At 42.2% G+C, this 15,956-nt stretch overlaps 2 protein-coding genes across 3 annotated transcripts in view; one reads left to right on the top strand and one right to left on the bottom strand.

Annotated features, from left to right (window-relative positions):
- CIITA (class II major histocompatibility complex transactivator) overlaps nt 1–664 on the bottom strand; it is a 33,698-nt gene extending 33,034 nt beyond the window's left edge. The window contains exon 1 of the mRNA XM_027885862.1: nt 643–664. The gene's annotated coding sequence lies outside the window, so the exon portion shown is untranslated. The remainder of the gene's footprint in view (nt 1–642) is intronic.
- A 4,863-nt stretch (nt 665–5,527) lies between these two features.
- Nucleotides 5,528–15,867, top strand: TVP23A (trans-golgi network vesicle protein 23 homolog A). 2 transcript variants are annotated; one of them, XM_027885854.1, is made up of 7 exons: nt 5,528–5,629; nt 5,712–5,791; nt 9,911–9,947; nt 10,964–11,053; nt 13,561–13,686; nt 15,349–15,478; nt 15,708–15,867. In XM_027885854.1, the coding sequence occupies exons 1-7, from the start codon at nt 5,621–5,623 to the stop codon at nt 15,767–15,769; spliced, it is 534 nt and encodes a 177-aa protein (XP_027741655.1). In that variant the 5' UTR covers nt 5,528–5,620; the 3' UTR covers nt 15,770–15,867. The 2 variants fall into 2 exon arrangements, with proteins under 2 accessions (XP_027741655.1, XP_027741654.1); XM_027885853.1 differs by having other exon boundaries at nt 9,911–10,055.
- The last annotated feature ends 89 nt before the right edge of the window (nt 15,868–15,956 follow it).

Genomic DNA, 15,956 nt, shown 5'->3' with positions numbered 1-15,956 from the left:
AGCCAAGGATGGAGAGTGAAGCATTTCCACTAAAAGTTGGCTGCTGCCTGGCCTACAGACAGAGGAAGAGACACAACCTCTTATGCCCTCCATTGGTTTTCAAGGAGTCTGTGAGCATCACAAACACACACATCTCTTAGCAGTAGCTTTGGGACAGACAGTACACAACAGTATTCATCTTACTGCAAATGGACTTATAATTTATCTATAGCTAAGAAGAAATGAAGAAAAAAAGAAGAAGAAAATACAAGAAATTTGTATCTTTTCTGTCACCACGACTGGAACTCATATAACTAGTCCAGTACACGGGTACATGGAAGCACGTGACATAAAACCCCCGTGATTTCCCTCACACTGAAATGAAATAGAGCAAGAATTTTATTCTTGCAGAATAAACCAGAACACAAATGCAAACCCAAGCTAAACAAAGGAAAGGATGCACACAAAACCACAAACTGTGTCAAGTTTCAGATTCAGGCAAAAATACTAAACTGACAGTTGAAGAAACCACATATTTTAGGGGCTTCCCTAGAGCATTTCTGATCTTCGTCAACTAAAACACACACCAGACACAAAGGCTATCAAAATCCATGTCAGACACAGCAGCTTCACCTTTAGTCAGTTGAATAAACCAGCACTCACTGTGACTTCCATTCCAGTAGCTGTGCTGTTGTTCTTGCAGCTGCACACAGTGATTGTGGTATCACAGGAAGGTCACTCCACTTCTTTTCCAGGAGCTTCAGGTCCACGTTCCTGCAGTCTTGCACTGATGTCCCTGGTCTGCTCTGCCATGGAGAAGGAGAACTCTCACACCCTTCTGCATGAAGGATGAAAGTCAGACAAAGAATGCAGTGCATCTTTCTCAGTGCATTCCCTGAGAAAGAACAGGTTTAGGTTCTTGCCCCTCTTCCAAGGTTTGTTTCAGCATTTTTAATTGGTGGCTATTTATAGATTTTAAAAACGTGTGGCTCATGAACTCAGGTCCATTCACAGGAGGGACAAATGCTTCACCCTCCAGCTGGGGAGTCAGGCAGAACAGCTTTCAGCTGTGGGCACATCCAGTACAGCCTGGAGCTCCCTCCCCTTCTCAGCTGGAAGGTTGAGGCTTGTCACCTGCCAGGCCACAGAGGGAATTGTGGTCCCTTCTCAATCCCAGACTCAGTTGTAAAAGGGGCTCATAGGCCACAGATGTGAGCCTTGCTTTCATATTTCCCAGAGGAGGTTGGGTCCTTGGCTCCAGGAGAGGTTCAGGGCTGTGTTCTCCATACAGAGCGAGTTGTCTCCAGCAGCACCTGGTAGATCTTGTAAATAAGATGTGTCAGACCCCATTCCAAGGCATTTAATGCCCCTGTGACTTCTATGGGGGATCTAGTGACCTAAAGATCAATTCTGAGCACCTCTTCTTCTCTGTATGATTCAAACCCCAAGAAATAGTGTGGATTTGGTGAATTGTAATTCCTCAGATATCCCTTCAATTTCTCTGTGATTGAATACAAGGAATACTAGAGAGCTGAAAACATTTGGTGAACTAGAAAAGTAAATATTAACAAAGTAAGGAAAGATACTATTAAACAATAACGTAGGGACACAGGATGCTTCAGAAAAAAATTGCAAGTCAAAATGCTTAGGAATGGTGGGTACAGGCTTTTCATTTCATTGCATCCCAAGATTAGGAACCCCTTCTTTGTGTTTTGTCTATATTCTTCTTTTTTTTTTTTTTTCCTGATAAAGTTATTTCCTTTACCACCCTCTCACAGACACAGCAATTTAGAATAAATAAGAAAATCAAATGCAAACAGGTATAGCCAAAGCTGCTTAGCCACAGCCTCCACAACAAAAGATGAAGTAGAAATTGCCAGTGAAAGTGGTTGAAGAACTGTCTAACAAGCATCTCAGGAAGCTGAACGAGGCTACATGGGTATTACTAGCAGCTAGGGGACGAAAAAAAAGAATACAAGAAATAAAGCTTACTGAATAAGCAGCTTACAGCTTTTATAAGCGACTTCAACTTTTATTATTTATTAACTTGTTTTTTGCAGATAAAGCTGTAGGAGCAACAGCACTCAGTTTTTCTTATCAGCTTCCTATTGTACTAAGTTTCTCAACTGTTCAATAACCCTTAGAATCTTTTATTTAATAGGTTAGGATTATTAGTATTGTATTTTTTTTCCTCAGCAAGCCTATACAGGACTGGCCTAAGGCAAGAGAGGTACTGGATGCTTGTGTGAGAGTGCACAGGCATTTTAAATTCATAGGGCAAAGAAAGGGAGGGACTCGCAGCACCTGTTCTGAGAAAATCACTGCCATTCCGGGAAACGGATCCCAGAGTGCAGGGATAAGCCCCACCCACTGCAGTGGATCTGGGATGTTGCCTTATCTCCTCAAAATGTAAACATTTTATTGAACCTCACACAAACCCCTTAAATGTATCTAATGAAAGTGAGGTAAGAGTTATTAGTGGATTAACAATATTTTCCAACATTCAGAGGAACAGAATACTCAACTGTAAACACCACTGAGATACCTAAACCAGAGCAAAAACTGTCAAGTTATTCACAATGTCCTCGGGCTATTTACAGGGAGAGTCTCTGATGCCATATCCTGCAAGATTTTGGGTGGTGCTCTACAGAGAAAGAGAAATCAGCTGACTTCTTGGTAGCTGTGTGAATAAAACAGCATATTAATCTTAGAGGAGGTCCTATTTATTGTTGAAGCAGAGAATGAGAGGCATTTCTTAGTTATTCCTATCAAGCCTTTGGCACTGATAGTGCTCTACAATACAGAGGCTGTTATTTGCCTGGGGAGAGGATTGATTGCCTGCAAGGTAATGGCAAGTGCACAGCAGCAAGTGATATATTTTTAACGATTTTATGCTATATATTTCTGTCAGCAATTAAGTGAAATCTTAATATATTTCATAAATGGTCAAGGTTTTCCTGTGTACAAACCTGAAAATCAAAGCACAGTTCATAAATTCAGTGTAACCATCTCCACCTTTGGTGCTGTTGAAGCAGTATTTGAGAACTTACATCACCTTTAGGGTGTTGCTAATCTTTCCAAGGTTCAAATAATTTGTAGTTAAACCAGAACTCAGAAAGAGTGTTGAAAATAAGACAATCTGTTCTGTGAAATCCTAGAAAACACTGGAAGCTTCCAATGAGGTTTCACTCAGATGTACTTATTTAAAAAAAAAAGGAAGAATTCTTTTCCAGTAAACTCAAAATGAAGGAATTCTTAGTTTGAGCAATGATTCCTCTAGGGACCAAAGATTCTTTCTAGCTCTTAATTTGCTCTAAAAGAAAATGATGACCTGTAAAATACCTTGAATAGTCACACAGCATAATTTGATATAGCTTTTTAGAGAATTTATTAAAAAAATATTTATTTGCATTTTATAGTGATAGTCTCCTGTGGGACTATCTCATAGATTTTGTTAGGAAAACAGTTAATCCCTGCAGTGAGTCAGTGGAGATAAGCACTGGAAGGAGGGAAAATTAGAGGAACCAGAGTAGTAAATCAGATACCTAATGCAATGACAGGCTAATTGTCACCTCTCCCATGGAAGTTCTGCTTTCTCTGACAAGGAACACAGCACACAGGTACTTCCTTAGAACAAAAATGCAATAGGTCGGACAGTACAGCAACACTACAGAATTACTAAACTTAAACCATCAGATTTGCTGGCAGAACTGCACTGAGAGGTACAAGAGGAGCTGATACAGTAGCTGAGATGAAGAATCTGGCAGTCAGGAAGATGCTGAAGGTGTCTGTCAGTGCAGTTCCAGGAGCAGCTTCCAAGTCAGAGCTGGTTCTGTTTGAGTTACTGTTAATACGTTGCTTGTGAGCAGAAGTGCATGTTGATACAGTAAATGAAGTAGAGGTCAGCTCCAGGTATGCACAAAATTATTTAGTAATTGTACCTCATGATAGCTTTCAAAGTGTAGGAAACCAAAGAGGTGTTCAGCCTAGAAAGCCAGAGGCAGCTGCCCAGAGAGAGGCCTCAGAGATAATGCTGGAATCCATCAAATGGCCTTGGACACTCAGTGAGAGGGAAAGAAGAAGCTGCTAATTTCTGTGGAGGGATACCATGCAGGGAATACCTGTTACCAAAGTGAAAACTGGGAGAAAAAGACTACTTATGCTATGTTTATCCATGGACTATATATTGATTTGGAATCAGTAATAAGAGATATTCATAATAATAGATCATTAGATAAATGATACAAGTTAGTATGTATAAAGTGTGTGTGTAATAGTTTGTTAAGTAGTTCCATGCATATTCTCTACCCTGTAGCCTGTAATATTCTTGTGCTAAATGTGATAAATAAACTTTAATGTAAACATTGCATTCCATTCCACTCTTTTTCGTTGGATGAAGTTGACCAAAGAATAAAACCTCTACTTTATTGATGCAGTTAGACTGTCTTAATTAATAATTGGCATAAAATTAAGAAGTGAAACTGTGTCAGAATAGTTTTTAAGCATCAAAGAGTTTATATCTTTTCGGGGAATGAAAGGTCTCCTTAAATATTTCAGAATTTTAGGCTATGGTTCACCTCAGTAACTTCTGTACTTACTCAACAGATGCAGTCTGGTTCAGCTAGGTGTTTTAGAAAAGACTAGGAAGTTATTATTTTGCAGGTTTATTTAATGCTAACAGCTAGTCAGACCTACACGTGGCTGCAGTTTATCAGATCTTCCTTGACCCTCCACTTTGTGCTTAGCTGACCAGACTATTTCCCCCCATTATTGTGAAATCCTTACACCCATCCTGAAATTCAGTTGTCTTGTTTCACTTCCCTGACTCTGCTGCATAATTCACCTGCAATTAAAAAAAAAATAAATCATAGAATACCCTGAATTGGAAGGGACCCAGAGGGATTATCGAGTCCAACCCCTGCACAGGACAGGCTCAAGAGTCACACCCTGTGCCCAAGAACAGTCCTTGAGCTCCATCAGCTTTGGTGCTGTGACCACTGCCCTGGGTGCCTGTCCAGTGCCCAACCACCTTCCTTGGGAAGAACCTTTCTCCAACATCCAGCCTAAACCTCCCCGACACAACTTCAGGCTATTCCCTGGGGTCCTGTCGCTTGTCACAGAATGCAGAAATCGGAGCTGCCCTTCCACTGCCCCTCATGAGGAAGGTGCAGACCCCAATGGGGGGGGTCTCCTCCAGGCTGAACAGAACAAGTGCCCTCAGCTACTCTAACTGCAGGGCCGAGTTACCCACACCACACCAGTGGGACACCGCGGTGCTGTGTCCTACCACCTTCCCCACAGCTGTACCCGACAGGGACACGGGGCCGCTGAGGGGGGGCAGCACCGGCAGCACCGCGGGTGCCCCCCAGACGCGACACGCAGGTGTGCTCTCACGTTTGTACAGCCACGTTCAGCCTTTCTCTCCACTCCTTTTTCCTTTCAGGGTTTCTCTTGAGCACGAGACCGCAGCGGTCCCGTTCCGGCTGATGCTGCCGGTGGGGCTGGAGCCGCCCTGGCCTCGGCAGACGCCGCCACCGCAGCCGGCCCCGCTCCGAGGCGGTGCCCGGGGAGGCGCATCCCGGCGAGGGGCAGCCCGACCCCTTTTCCCCGGCACATCTCCCGGCCCTGGAGCCGCGGGAGGATGAAGCAGGTAGAGGGGCGGGCGGGGCGGGATGCTCGGGGGGCGGCACAGCCCCCCCGGTCCCTGCGAGCTGACCGGGTCCCCGCCGCAGGCGCTGGTGGACGACACCGAGGATGTGTCCCTGGATTTCGGGAGCGAGGAGGAGCTGGCGCTGCGGAAGGCGCGGATCAGGTATTGGCGCGGAGGCCGCAGCATCGCGGAGCCCGTGAGGCCCTCGCTGCTCCGGCCGGAGTGATGCACGGGAACGCAGAAAGCTCCTTTTAAGCGCTTGATTCATGTTTTTTACAGAGAGGGTGGTGAAGCGCTGGAACAGGCTGCCCGGGGAGGATGGGGAGCCTCTGTCCGGGAGATGCCCGGACTGGAGAAGGCGAGGCCCGGCCTCGCTGTCCGGCATCTCCCGGCCATGGAAACGGAAACCTGACACACCCAACGCTCCAAAACCCGACCAAACTACCTTTGCTAGAGCTGGAGCAGCGGAGAGGCCTCTCAGCTCCAGCAAAAGCAGCTGTGCTGCAGTGCTCAGGCATTGCACTGCACACCTGGCTGAAAGGAAACAGCAAGAAACCTGCAATAAAACTGTCACGTTTCCCCTACCACGGGGTGTGATGATGTGTGAAATATTGTACATCTTATCCTCGTAGATGTTACCTAAGAAAATTCACCCCTCCCACCAGGTTAAGCTGTCTGCCTTTGGGTTTGTCACCTTGGGTGTCACTCTGCAGCTCTGGCCACACTGAGGTCCCAGGTGATAGAGCTGTTCCACAGTAGCTGGCTGAAGGTTCTTCAAAAAAGATTGTAAAAGGAAGAATTTTATGTCAAAAGAAATTATGCATGCACTCACCAATAATGTACATAATCACCTTTGGTTTAGAAGGTGCCCCAGTTACTTTGCCCCAGTTTACTCTGGTCCATTACAATGATAATATTTCTTCTAGGTGTAAACAAAGAAACGTAAGAGATGTTAATCCCGACAAAATGACATCTGAGGTCACAAGCAATCCTGTAGCTTTACAGTGCAATTACTCTGTTTTACTGGTATCTGGTGAAGCATTTCTGCACTTCAGACTGTATTGGACTTTTTAACTACACACTGAGTCAGCCTTCAGCAGCAGCACAAATTTTAAATGAACATTTATATTTTGATGTTATCTTGGAGACATAGCCCAAAGAATTCAGCCAAACTGAAACACAGCTTAGAAGTACCTTGAACACATGAGCCACAGATTCCATCTGTAGGACCAGACTAAACTGAGCATGAAGTGAAACCATCCTGAAATGTTTGTAGGGGGTCCACAGCACCAGTTACTTTACAGATCTGCTCCTGTTGGCCCACACTACTCCATAAATACAGACAAGCAAAGTTCAGCAAACCAAACTATTAAGTGATCAACTTTGTGTAAACACTTATTTTGTTAAAGACAGCTCTTCTTTCTTGCCCTCACAACAATATTAAAAGATAATCTCATACTGAAAATTCACCTGCTCTAGAATGCAGAAATGAAACTGTATTCACACAGAACTGCTTACACTGTTCACATAGATGTTTGTTTTTAGATTTCTGAAGAATCTTGTCTAAACAAGCCTGTACCACACTTGGGTGCTGCAAAATTTAGTTGTCGTCTTAGAGGGCATAACAAGATGTTCTAATCTTGTCTTTATCCCAATTTCATATATCTTGAAATTGGTTATAATTTTCATAAGCTATGACAAGATGTACTTTTGTGGTTCTCCAAAGTACATGCAAAAGGGCTCCTTAAAAGTGAGAAGTTAATGGCTACTTTCCTAGGAAGTTAGAAAAAGATAACTTAGACCCTTTTTGCAGTTCACTGGAATACCAGAACATTGGATCTGGAACACATAATCACTTCTTTTACCAATCAACCAGGCAACACAATGATCAGAGAGCCTCTTCATTCAAAATCTGCTTCAGTATATTTGATTCCTTAATGTGGGATGCATCTAAATTCACAGAAGCTCATTCCTGTCCCAACAGGCATCATGCCTGCAAATTGAACAAAGGTCATTGTAATAAGGTAAAAGGCAACCCTTCAGCCTCGAGGCTCCAGTTCTACACTAGAGGGAGGTTTAGGTGCAACAGGAAAAATGAAAGTCCAAGAAAGAGGGTTGCTGTGCTCTCAGGAGCAAATGTCTGCGAAGCAGAGTTTCAGTTACCTTCATCCTTTACTGGATTTGAATAAAGAAAAGGAAAAAAAGAAAAGTTAGCATATTCTAAAGCCTGTACTGTCTCCCATTAGTACAAGGGATAATGTATGTTTATGCAATGATACCAATATACAATTAATGCCATTGTATTTCTGGATATTAACTTTTAAAAGAGTTTTATGGAGTACAATTTAATTCAATAAAAATGAGTTCACAGAATAAAAACAAGAAAGTTATTTTTAAAAGGACTGTTTAGCTTCAGGTTTTAAAAGATGATCATCTCCTTATTAAAACTTCTGTTTGCATATGATAGGAACTAAAAATTTCATAATAGCTGCAAATTAAGAGAACACATTTGTTCTGTTAAGTGAGGAAGCGAGCAGTTTATTTACTAGATTCTATTAGTTTCAGGATTATTATTTTTTTAAGCATAAATTTTCTGAGGTTGAGAGAGCTGCCCAAAAAAATGAGGTGCAAGTTTTGATACGTCTCTGCCTTCCTCCCATAGGACAAGAACCTGCAAGTCTGTCTGTGGCTTGGTCAGCATATCCTTGGGAGAGGACTGACATTCCACAGCCTCAGCAAGTGTTCAGCACAGGAGTGAACGAGAGCTTCTTGCTCACAGACTTTTTCTAGTAAATACCCCTCAAAGTTTGAGATTGGAACAGATCCAGCATCCAAACAGTAATGCTGTTGCAATCCAGTAATCCTGCTCAATCTGCCTTCCAAAATGAAACAGTTCTTCTCCAAAGTTAGTCAGCCTGGAAGCACTGACACAGCTACAGAAGCTCTGTCCACCCCCGTGTGAGCAGCGAGGCACTGTCTGGTTTTGACAGCTCACAATGTCCACCCCACTCCACCCACCTGCTTACAGCAGAAAAAGCCCCTTTCACTTACAGTGTGACATATTTAGTTGTAAGTCAGAAGCAGTTTTTGGAAAGTTTGAAGTTAACCTGGGCATGACCAGGAGTAAATATAAACTACAGCTGTGCATCGTTTTTCCTTCTGCAGTCATGTGTGTAGGACTGCAAACACAGTACTGACATTATATAAATATAAACAGTCAAACAGCTATAGGATAATATTACAATAAGGATCTTTAAATAGTTATTATATTTATAAAGCTATCATTTAAGTTTATAATAAACAATTATAATTGTGTATATATTATATATCTCATTTTATTATACACAATAACAAAATAACATTCTATTGAATGGTTAATTACGGTCCAGGTCACACTACTGTTAATTTTTCATAGTGGTGGAGGAGCTTAAGAAGATAACTGCTGACTTAAATAAAAATATCTTATTCAGAAAATAAATTTTATTCATTCACCCTTAAGGGAGAAGTTGTTTAAATGCAATAGCCTCTAGTTAATTCTCACTTTCAACTAATTAACACAAGCCAACTGTATGGAGTAAGTTTTATACTTGGCATATTCCCCTGAAAATTGTACTGTGCTCTTTCCAGAATTCTCCAACCCCCGCTCCCACTGCACAGGCCAATATTCCATGTCATACAGTTACTTCTTTCACTGAAATTCCTCTTTGTTTTGTTACAGACAAAATTTTGTTGGATGAGCAAAGCATAAATATCTAGTGAAATTAACATGCTATAATTCATAAGAACTGCTAGATTCAGGAATCGTTGTCCCTCTCTGAAAGGAAGTGCTTGGGTTTAGACATTAAGTATGAAGATTCATTTTGTCTTACACCAAACGGATACTTTTTTTTTTTTAGTTTCAGAGTTCCTGTTTTGTTTTCAAAACAGTTCTGAAAGGCACAAGAATTGTCTCAACTATTTTGTGCTTTGAAAAGCTGGTTTATTTCATTAAAAAATGAGAATTTTTACAACACTGCTGAATGTAACCACTGCACTCCTTCAGACATACCAAAGAAATTGGTGAAACTAAACTTCGTCTTTTAACTTTGGATTGAAGCTCAGCCACTGAAAATACTATTGCTTTGATAATGAAGGTACCCACCAACATTTGAAATAATAGAAGCTACAACCAAAATACCACTTTGAAGTAGAAATACTGGTGTTACGCTACGCTGTCAGTGAGTACTGCAACATTCCTTCTTGTCCCATCACTTCATACACGCTCTGTGTTTTCTTTTCTAGGCACCCACTGGCCACCTTTTTCCACCTGTTTTTCCGAGTGAGTGCTATTGTTACCTACTTGTTCTGTGACTGGTTCAGCAACAGCTTTGTTGCCTGTTTTGTCACTATTCTCCTCCTTCTATCCTTTGACTTTTGGTCAGTCAAGGTAAGATGACCCTGAATAGTAATTACCTTTGAAAGTATTTTGCTTGCCATTGAATAAAACGAAAAAAGGGAATATGCATACTGACAGAACATCATGATTTGTTGGTTTATTACATGTCTAGCCCAGTTTAATGAAGATGTTTACATATGTTTGTTATTGTTTATCACCATGTTCTCTATGGTTCGTGGGAGATACTAAAATGGTGAGAAAATTGATTTGCTGTAGGTAGATTTCTTTGTAATTTCCCCCTCAAAAAATAAAAATTAAAGTAATGAATGCCTGGGGACATTCAGAGCTGCAGACCAGACCCCTGCAGAGGCTGCAGGAGGCCCCTGGAAACCCAGCTATGGCTCTGGTGCCTCAATCAAGTGCAGGCAGGTGGGTCAGGCCAGCCCAGGATCCAGGGGCTCCCCATGTGGAACAAGGTTTTTGTTTTGTAGAAGTGAAGCATTGATGTGTCTCCAGTATTCTGAAAGCTTCCAGTGTTCTTCCAGGTGCAGGAATATTTTCTTAGTTTGTTTGCTCGATCCACACAGTTGATTCGCTTATCATTAATCTCCCATTTTTCAGTGTGTTTTTGTTCTCAGTGCTCCTCTTTTACTGAGGAAATTTGTTTATTACTGGGTGCTTGTACAACTGACTGACTTGAAAAAGATACAACCTATAATTTCTTATCTAAATAAGTTCTATTGTGCTAATCATCATATTAGAAGAGAACAGGCTTCTAAATTTGTGGTAATTCCATCCATCATTAATGGCCATTGTGCTCAAGCTGGCACAGCTTTTACAAGTAATTTTAGCATTTGGTAAAAGAAGATGATTTTCAAACATGCTTGTCTTTTTTATTTTTAACTGTTAGACAAGTGACTTGTGCTACTGATTAATGCAAATAATGGTTTCATCACTAGAACGTGACAGGAAGACTCTTGGTTGGTTTGCGTTGGTGGAACCAGATTGATGAAGATGGAAAAAGCCACTGGGTGTTTGAAGCAAAAAAGGTAAATATATTAATAGAAGGAGGCACAGGGCAAACAACGCATAGGAAATTTGCAAAGCTGATCCGAAGTCAAACAGAGTAACAAATAGAGCACCTTCGTAACAGTTACTTTTTATCCAGCTTCTATAGAACACAATGTAAGTGTTCATATAGAACACAATATAAGTATTGCAAACACTGGTTTCTCACATCCTGGAAGCCTGCTGGACAAAGCTGGTCTCACAACATTGTCAGCACATGGATCAGCAGAATAAATATTCACAGCACGGTGCTGTAGGTACGAAACGTTTCTGGTGGTTCTGTTTTATTTTCTGGTGAGAATATCTTGCAATAAACACATCTTCCCGTAGATAATGCCAACACAGAATCCTCTTCAGGAATGGTCTGTGTGGAAAGCGGTGCTAAATAGTTCAGATTCCTCATCACCCTCTCCAACTCCCTTACAGGAGGTTGTAGCCAGGTGGGGGTCTGTCTCTTCTCCCAGGCAACCAGCAATGGGACAAGAGGGCACAGTCTTAAGCTGCGCCAGGGGAAGTTTAGGTTTGGACATTAGGGAGAAGTTCCATACAGAAGGAGGGATCGGGCATCGGAATGAGCTCCCCAGGGAGGTGGTGGAGTCACTGTCCCTGTAGGAGTTTAAAAAAAAGACTGGATGTGGCACTCAGTGCCATGGTCTGCGTGACAAGGTGGTGTTGGGTCACAAGTAGGACTTGATAATCTCAGAGGTCTTTTCCAACCTCGTTGATTCTGTGATTCAGTATTTTAAAACTGCTATTTCATTCATGCTCGTGGAACACTGCAGAGAATAGAACCCAGATCACAGAGCACTCTGATACTGCCAGTGCTGCCCCAAACACCCTGAGCAAACAAGCTGTAAAATGGCATTTGGCATCACTACCAGAGTCAAGACTCAGGTTTGTGCTTTCCACAGCCTGATTCGAGCAAGAGCCTGGCAGAACAGCGCCCAGGGGCTGCTCAGTGGGTCATCCATCCCTCTGGGGCCTCCCAGCTGTGCGGGGCTGGAGTGCCCTCTGCAGCCCCGCGCCGAGCTCAGCGCTCCCCTGAGCAGAGAACACAGCTCCGCCTGGGCCCTGTGACCTAAGGGAAGCTAAAGGCAGAGCAGAGACATCCCTGCACGAGAGAAAAGAAACCAGACCACCGTCAGAGAGTCTCACTTCTGTGGAGACGGGAATAAAGAGCTTTCTTAGCACTTAAAAGCAGCGACATCCATAAAATGACCTCCAGACCTCAAAATTACTGTGAGATGAGCAAGCCTTGTTCACCTATTACAGGTTTTCATTCTAGCCTAGAAGTACCAAGTTGATTCACCCGCATGGGCTAAAGCCTTCCAAAATTTCTGGCAAGTGGTAACTTCATTAATGCAAAAATTATAGTACCACAAGAAGGAACATATTGATAATACTTCCGTCATGGCTTACCCATGAGAAAGACTTAGTCATAGCAAGGTCCTGAAATACCTGCAGTTCTCTCACTTCCCCGAGTCAGGCATTCCCACCTCCTTTGCCAGTCCTCTGGCAGCTCATTAAGGTCTCTTGCTTTATGGGTAAATATGCTTAGAGATATTCCAAGTCACTCACCAACAACTAATTCTTGGCACGTGGTTGTTACAACAGAAGTTCACCTCGGAAATCCTGCTTGCTGCTGATGCTGGTTGAAAGAAAAGCAGTTCTTACTAGTCTGCTGAGTGTAGCCTTTTGTAATCTTTCATCAAATTAACCAAGTCTTTCAGGTGCAAAGTTCTCAGGTGTTTGGGTTTGGGATTTTTCCTCCCACAAAGTTAGTGCAATGCAATGCCACTGCTGGGTAATTTGTCAGTAATTCAGGATACAGGTGATTAAACCCTTTTATTGACTCGGAGGAGCTGTCATTTTCTGTAATTACAAAGGCATAGAATGTTATTCTCTGGATCTCTGCAACATCACTGGTCTAGAGGGTACATGAAAAAGTTAAGACACCTCATAGTAATTGCATCTTTCAGGAGTTTCTTAGGCAAGATGGAGTAATTTAACTACATTTACAAGTTCCATGACAATGTCTGCCTCATGGGGGAAGGATGGGTTAGTCTTATTTTTACATGGAAAATTCAGTATATTGAAAATTAACTGAAAGGCTTTTCAGTTTTCAGAGTGGGAGTGTTTTCTTTTCCAAGTGTGAAGCTTTGTATTTCAGAAACTGACACTGCTGGTGGTTGAGTGGTCTGAGGCTTAGAGTTAGGTTTCAAAAACTTTGGAAAGATCAGAACCTTCTGTCAATTCTCTTTCTTGCTTGTTTGTTTGTTGTGTGTTTTTTTTTTTTAAGTGTAGTAATTAACCACGAGCCTTCCAGTATAGACAGAGACACATGAGATGTGCTGTCCTAAAGAAATCTGTAACCAAAGCTCTTGCAGCCTGCTCTGAGGTGTTGTGTTCTCCCTCAAGAGCCCAGATATTTGTCATTTATTGTGCATTTTGACTTGGTGACTGATAGTTTCGATAATTTCCCTTCCAGGTGCCTACAATTGCTGCCTCAACTGAAGCTGAAGCCCGAATCTTTTGGCTTGGTCTCATCATCTGCCCCGTGATTTGGACACTGTTTCTCTTTAGCACCTTGTTCTCCTTGAAGCTGAAATGGCTGGTGAGTGAGGAAATAATGAAGGATCTACAGCTAACAGACAATCTTGGTAGAGGGAAACCCCAGATCTCTTGGTCTTGAACCAAATCTTCCAACAGTACAAAAATCCCACCAACAGCTTCAAGGAACCCCAAAGAGTTTTCTGTACTCAAGCCCTGCACTCTGGAATGGATTAGTAATTTTTAGCTGCTCTTCTAATGGGTTATTGGATGTCAACTCCTTCATGTGACTGGAGAACCTCAAGTGGTGGGCAAAATTTTGGCCTTCTTTTTAACTGTAGCAACTCACTCTTCCCCAGCTTATTTCAGTCCAATGAAACTAATGGAAGAGGACAAAAATGAGCTGGTGATGCTGGTTTTCAGGTTTTTAAGTCTCCCCGGGATTTGAATGCTACTTACTCTGAAAAGTAAGGATTTTAGATCTCTGGTACCATTCCCTTTAAAAGAACCAGCATTATTAGTGCTTAAAAGCTCGATAAATGGAACTATAAGTATGTATTTTATAATTATTTATAAGCCATCTACTTTACAAAAAAAAAAACACCAAAACCCAAGTTGTTTTTTTTTTTCTAAATACAAGAGGAATTGCATAGCATTATGTATATATTGCATTATGTTAAGATATTTTTGTCTATGAAATCTTCATGTTTTCCCCTGCAAACATTAGGTGCTTGGATAATCACCACAGAATTCATTCTGTCACGTCCCCAGCCATGCTCAGTACCATTTCTTAATTCAGTATAGATAGATAAAAGGCACCTCCAACATGTACAGCCACATAACCAGTTATCAGCCAAGACTGCATTTTACTATTCAATTAAACAAGAAATTTAGCTATGGGCATGAATCAATTGCAAATCATTAACTGCTTTTTGGTACCCCAAATGGCACAGCTAAAAAGGCAGCAGTTAAAATTAAACCAGAACTCTTTGTTCGTGGCTCCACCTTTATTTTTGAAAACCAGAGATTGTTTGCTAAGCCAAGAGCTGGTTGGAGACAGAACCCCAGCTGGCTCTGAAGGCAGGTTGCTCAGGTGCCCATAAAGGGCAAGCTGCATAAAGGAAAATTAGATCCTTTCAGGAAACCAGTCCTGAGGCTGAGAAACATTTTTTGTAAGTTATTCCATTAGTCAGACGGGTCCCAGCTGCTGCTAACCCTGTAGTACCACAAAAGGAGCCAGTTCTTTTCACTGCCTGTCAATGCTAGATAGGGATTCCTATCTATGGATGCCCTTTGTAAACTTGTAAATTACAGGATCTGATTTGGATATAAGGCATTTGGCAGCTAACCAGGCCTGCAGTGTGCCACAGATTTGGATGCAAAATTTTTAGATACAAATCAGACTTCAAACCCATGAGATGTTTCTGGAATCTGTTGAGGAGGTCGTTTTCTGAGTAAGTGCTTTTAGGGAAGTAATGAAGTCTTCAAAAATGCAGCATGACAAAAGTGGTATCAGTGTTCTGCTGAAAGAGACATTTTGTAGGAGGGAACCACTGTGTTTGACATGATTGGATCTCTTTGAAGGTCATTTATTATGGGAAGGGCTATCTCCCTCTTACAGCCCACACTTCTCTAGGTGGTATGTACGGGTACACACATGTGTAGATCCTACATGGCTGATAGGTAGTGGTATATTTGTCCCTGCTGAACTCCTGTTTGTCCACAGGCTCTCGTGATAGCTGGGATCTCCCTGCAGGCTGCTAATTTATATGGTTACATCCACTGCAAATTAGGGGGACAGAAGACCATCAGCAGAGTAACTTCGAGGCTGTTTGGCACGGGAGATGCTCCCCAGAGTAAGTACTGAGCTGTCTGTCAGCCACAGCCCATGAGGCAGCACAGCCCAACACGCCTGTCACGGTTGGTTCTGGCTCTTCCCAGGTCTCAGTTCCCACAGGAACTCCTGGCAGGGTGATTCTGATTCTCCAACAAGCCTCTCTTGCAGTGTCATACAGAGGGGACCTACCCCAGATTCCCATGTCCCAGGTTCTGCTGACAGCCACGTGTCCTCTGTTCACTCTGCAGGGCAGAGCAGGAGGATTTCAGAGGATGGAACTGAAGAACATGGCAAGACAGTCCCTAGGTAATCAAACAAGGAAGAACTAAAAGGATGAGCAGTAAAATTACTAATTCATGAAAGCTGTTCTTCACATGAAGATATTTAAATAAAGCTCTTCTAGAATTATGCCTGCATGAAATAATGTCATTTGTGTTTGAAAAAATGGTTTATACAGAGCACACTGCTTCCAGGAAAGCTAACCAGAAATTGCTGGA

This window comes from Empidonax traillii, unplaced genomic scaffold (genome assembly GCF_003031625.1).
Source record: "Empidonax traillii isolate 1590-97213 ecotype Southwest subspecies unplaced genomic scaffold, ASM303162v1 scaffold173:size850371, whole genome shotgun sequence".
NCBI lineage: Eukaryota > Metazoa > Chordata > Aves > Passeriformes > Tyrannidae > Empidonax > Empidonax traillii.
This window is presented reverse-complemented; position numbering and strand designations above follow the sequence as displayed.

Excerpts from the sequence above, each read along its gene's own strand:
- TVP23A (XM_027885853.1), top strand. Across the intron at positions 10,056-10,963 it reads TTGACTTTTGGTCAGTCAAG|AACGTGACAGGAAGACTCTT; the intron begins GTAAGATGACCC and ends TTTCATCACTAG. Across the intron at positions 13,687-15,348 it reads CCTTGAAGCTGAAATGGCTG|GCTCTCGTGATAGCTGGGAT; the intron begins GTGAGTGAGGAA and ends GTTTGTCCACAG.